The 5,515-nt window shown below is 44.1% G+C and overlaps 1 protein-coding gene across 1 annotated transcript; it reads left to right on the forward strand.

The window, feature by feature from the left end:
- The first annotated feature begins 279 nt into the window (after positions 1–279).
- Positions 280–4,858, forward strand: LOC121330241 (suppressor of cytokine signaling 4-like). Its single transcript, XM_041276595.1, has 2 exons — positions 280–416; positions 2,910–4,858. The coding sequence occupies exon 2, from the start codon at positions 3,308–3,310 to the stop codon at positions 4,472–4,474; it is 1,167 nt and encodes a 388-aa protein (XP_041132529.1). The 5' UTR covers positions 280–416; positions 2,910–3,307; the 3' UTR covers positions 4,475–4,858.
- Positions 4,859–5,515: the final 657 nt, after the last annotated feature.

The following is a 5,515-nucleotide window of genomic DNA, read 5'->3' on the forward strand; positions in this document are numbered from 1 at the left end:
CAAACCCCTAATCTGTGCCTGGCGCATCTCTCAACACTTCCCTGTTTAACTAAGTAACCGACAGCGTCTCCGGCTGAAATAAACCATGAATACCTCGGCCCTGCGGAGTATAGCGGGGTGCGGGGGGCTGGTTAATAATATTACAGAACTTTGCACGCAAGACACTGCGTTGCTGTGACTGAAGGAAGCTTCCTGCAGCTATGTTAATGAGCAAAGGGGCTGCTCCCTGCGGTCTCCCGAGAGACTGCCCCGTGTGAAATCTGAAGAGGCTGGCCGTTCTCGTCTTATATCTACTGTGGAGTACCTGCGCTCTGTGGCAGTGTTATTGGAGTCGAAAGAAGAAGACGGGAGTTCGGTTTGTTTCCTTGATGAACTTTCGCTTTTAGTCAAACAACGATCAGTGCGGTCTTTACAAGGTAGGAAATACATGGTCTTTCATTTTGTAAAGTTTATATAAGCCTGCATAGTAAAGTATCTGTATATATATATATATATATATATATATATATATATATATATATATATATATATATATATATATATATATATATATATATATACACACACACACACACACACACACACACACACAATAATATATAACATATATTATATATATATATATATATATATATATATATATATATTATATATATATATTATATATATATGCATGCACGTGCATTTGCATTAACAGCCGAATGTTTTGCTACTACCGGTATAGTACGATATTATTTATAAGTTGCTATTGCGCCCAATGTTTGGAATTGTTTTCGACTCGGGTCCAAGTTCTCGTCGAGTAAAAGCAGCATGAATCCGACCTTATCATGGGCCCCGACCTTTATGTAATGCTTTCATAAGACACGCCAAGTCAAGTGTTCAACGTGTAACAATATGGTATTATCAGAACGTTTGCATGTATTCGAGTACATGGCTACATGTAATAAGAATCCTTTCTACTCACCTACTTGCATTTCGCGTACATCTTTACTTCCAGTACAAGTTTAATCGCCAGTCCCTTCAGGATTTTGCAGAAATTCACAGACATCTTGTCGCACAGAAAATCGATTTTCCTTCCAGAAATACTAGGCATGTTCATTTGCTTTTGTTTATTTTGGTACTCAGCAGCACCTGTTAACAGCTTCCGCCTAATAAAATAGGATGAATAGTACACAAATTATAACTGCAAAAGACCGCTGAACTGCGCACCCCAAAAACCTTCCATGCAGACAGTAACTGTTTTGCAATACGGACAGACCCACTGGGACTTGTGGTCGCGGAGTTCGAAAAAGAGACGCCAGCGAAACATAAACAGCGCCTCATACCAGTCTGCATGCAAAGACAGTACGAGGAAAGAAAAACAAGACAGGAAGCAAATTTAATTAAAAAATAATAACACAATTAAGAGAATAGCGGTACCCGATGAAACGAGGGAGAACAACAACTTAATTACTGGCACTGGTATCTACAACGATATGAATATGAAGGTGACATCTGCAAATATAAATGTTAGGGATATTATTACTAAGTTGTTGTTGTTTTTTTTTTTTTCTTCAAACATTTGGAGCCTCTAAGGCAGGCCCCTGAGTGCGTGGGCCCTTGTCCAGTTGCACCGACTGTTCCTCCGCCACTGCCCGAATCCGTTGCGCTTGGTTTGTGTGTAGCGTGGTATCATCAGTTTTTAAATCGATGTTACTCGCACTCTGCTGCCTTATACACATGCATCTATTTTGAATGCTTGCACAGTGAGCCTTAAGTAACTTAAAAGTTGAAAATGTCAAAAAAAAAAACTTTTGTCTTTTGCCGACTAAGTCGTGATTGATAGTTTCTTGCTGTATAGTTTTAATTGAACCGTTTTTCTAGTGATTTATAGGCCTACGGTAAAAGTCCGTGTAAATCTTAAGTGCCAACATTTACAGGCTAAATGTCCAGAATTATGAAGAAATAGATCGGACATTATGATTTACCCAAGTTTATTCGGATATGTCCGGAATTATAAAGACATTTAGCACTGCTTATTAGTAAAGACACTCGGTTATTCTTGAGATTTACCGGTAAAGGTCAGAAGCGTTATCGTGTTTATTTCGGACATTTACTGCTTTACAGTAAATCTGAAGATTTGCCAATATTCAGACTTTTGCTATAACATATATACACAATAATCATTATTCTTATTAATTATATTGAAGTTATTTATATTAGAATAAAACTGTTACAATTGTAACAGCAATGCGTGAAAAATATGCCTTGCATTGCAGTAAATTCACAGCAAAACCTGCAGCCTGCAATAACTGAAGCCATCTGTGCAAGAACATGCAGTCTCGAGTGATTCTGTCATTTGAAAAATAATTCAACATGATTTAGGCGTAATCACAATATCGTCAATTCTCAGCATTACCTGGTAACTTGTCATAATAGCAAATTGCTAGCTGTATCGTCATAGATTATAAGGTTAAACGTATAGAAACGTATTAATATTATTAAGTATCCAAGTGTGTCTCCTAGTGCCTGGGGAGTAATGATTGAGACTGTATGGGGAATCATAGTATTGTACCCATTAGCAAATGCTGGCCTCTCCCAGACAATTAGGTGTAAACAATAGGACAGGTATGTCAAAGGTAGAGGATTACCAGCACACCCAGGTGTGTAAAGGTATGAAAAGTCGCGAGTCCATTGTAAACTTTCAAATCATTTTTTTATTGGCTTCCAAAAAAGTGTTGTGTAGTTACTGTGATGGCTTTGGTTACTGACAGGCAGTGCAGTGTGATGCAGTATTGAATGTCTCCCATTGTATGAACTACTGTAGGTTCCAGGGCTTCCCACTGATTAGCGCACTTTCTTTGGGACTGGCTGGGGATTACAGTGAATGACCTCAAACTGATTTCCTTTCTCTCTTGTTTTGTGCATAGATTAAAGAAGCAGGACCCTTAAAAAGACTTAAAGTGACTCCCAGCATCCCCTGAAGGAGACAGCTGTGGGATCGATTGACCACGATAAAAAATACAGTGTTATTATTTCCCCCCAAAAGTACAAAGAAAAACTTTATATTGAAAATCCTTGATTTAAACACGGATAGAAATGATTGTATAAAACCTCCTCTTGGAGTGATCCCCTGCACACTCTTGAGTAAACAAACCGCTCCCAGCCTAAAGTGGACGACTTTCTATCACGTGACTCAGACCAACAATTGTCAACACAGTGAACCAGCCTTGTTCTCTGGTCTCTGCCCTGCTGGGCGGGCAGTTCTTCATACAAACAGGAGTGTGTTTATGGCTCAGTGAGTCCTGCTTGCATCAGTGAAGAGGAGATGTCTGACAAGAAAGCCAGGAACCCAGACGCACGGCCCAAGTCGAGCCGCAGCCGGAGTCTGGACAGCTACTCCTGGAGCCGCAAGAAACGCTCAAGGAACGGACGGAACGAGCCGACCACTCCCATTGGTTGCTCAGAGGGGGAGGGGGCAGAGTTGTCGGGGAGAATCGCTTCCTGTCCACAGAGGCGCAGAGAGAGGAAGTACAGCTCTTCCTCGGCCGGTGACCCGGACTGTGACTCCTCTCTAAAAGCCTTGTCCGGGCGCTCTCTTAGACAGACCCTGCAGGACGCCGTGGTCCAGTGCTTCCCTCTCCGCACCCACCACCAGACAGGGGCCTCACGCCCGTTCTCCAAGCTCCTCTGGTCCAAACGCAAGATTCACGTCTCGGAGCTGATGCAGGACAAGTGCCCTTTCTCGCCCAAGTCGGAGCTGGCCCAGTGCTGGCATCTCATCAAGAGGCACTCCTCCCAACACCCTGGATCTGGAGGGGAGCATGAGAGCAAAGGGGAGCAGACAACCTCAACACCACTTCTGATCTCCTGGGAAGAGATCAGTTCCCAGAAGTTAGGGAGAAACAAGCAGGGGGTTCAGGGTGGGGAGACGGAGGATTCGAATGAGGACAGAGTGTCGCTCTGCACCTTCCCCGGCTTGGGAAGCCGCTCAGGGGACGCTGTCTGCAGCCTGGTCCCCGACCTGCTCCAGATCAACAACAGCTCCTGCTACTGGGGCGTGCTGGACCGCTACCAGGCAGAGGAGCTTCTGGACGGCAAGCCGGAGGGGACCTTCCTGCTACGGGACTCTGCGCAGGATGACTTCCTGTTCTCGGTCAGCTTCCGGCGCTACAGCCGTTCCCTGCACGCACGCATCGAGCACAGCGGCCATCGGTTCAGCTTCGACGGGCGGGACCCCTGCGTGTACCAGGACCCCAGCGTGACCGGGCTGCTGCAGCACTACAGCGACCCGGCTGCCTGCCTCTTCTTCGAGCCTCTGCTCTCCCTGCCCCTGCCGCGCACCTTCCCCTTCTCCCTCCAGCACCTGAGTCGCGCCGTGATAAGCAGCTGCACCACCTACCAGGGTGTGAACTCCCTGCCCCTGCCCCCCTCACTAAAGGACTATCTGAGACAGTACCACTACAAGCACAGGACTGGGGCAGAATCCAGCTGAGCAGCAGCTCACAGCATTGCACACACACACACAGTAGGTGGTGTGTTTAAAAGGCATTTCTGATGATGACTCTTTACATTGCAATGCTGCCTTTGATGAGCAGCACTTTGCCTTCTGAAACATTTTCCCACTGTGCAACTGTGTGCTGTGCAACCCTGAACTGAAAAAAAAGCTTTTAAAGAGTTTTTGTTTCACTTATTAAACCCCCAGGGAGGGAGAGAGGGGAGCCTGGAGCCATTCTGGGTGTCTCCTGGGGAATCAGAAGAGAGCATGTCTCGATCGCGTATAGTCCTGCAGCTGGCTGAGTCAAACTATACATTTTTTTTTTAATTTAAAAGTGTAATTATTTGAATATGAATAAATGCAGGTTTATTTATTTTAAGAGCTGACATTTTTTATACATTTTCTGTTTAAACAAATCCTTAATACATTTTAGAATTGTCTGACTGTTACTGTTACAGTGTTTGTATTATTTTATAATAAAGAAAAAAAGGGTGTCTTTGTAATAATACTGCACTGTTTAATAAAACTTGACTATGTATTACTCATTGCTGTCTTGTGGTATTTATTCAGGTGTAACTTAAGCAGTTGGACATTTGGGGGAGAGGACATTTATTGATCTGCACAAACCACAGAAATTAAATATTTATGCACTCTGCCAATCATCCTCAATCTGGATCGGGCATAATCCAGGCATAATCCAGTCACTTACCCTTCCAGGCATCTACAATCAATAACTCACCCTCCTTCGTTTGAGCCAATGGCAGTGATCGGCTCTACATTGCAGAAGAGCAACAGGAAGGCTTCATATGAAACATCTGGGTTCATGGTGTCTTCAGAAACTGGATGAGAATTACTGCCATACAGCTGCCCAACTTTAGTGACCTAGGTCCCCCCCAAGGTTTAGCGGAGCTACCCATAGTGCAAATTGCAAGCAATGGGGATCCACCAGAGAGAAGACCCCTGACTAAAGCTGTCAGGAAGTTGGTTCAGTGCCAGACAAGCTGGATTATTAAAGCAAGCTCACAACTAGGTAAAGAC

Source organism: Polyodon spathula, chromosome 17, assembly GCF_017654505.1.
Source record: "Polyodon spathula isolate WHYD16114869_AA chromosome 17, ASM1765450v1, whole genome shotgun sequence".
Classification (NCBI taxonomy): Eukaryota; Metazoa; Chordata; class Actinopteri; order Acipenseriformes; family Polyodontidae; genus Polyodon; species Polyodon spathula.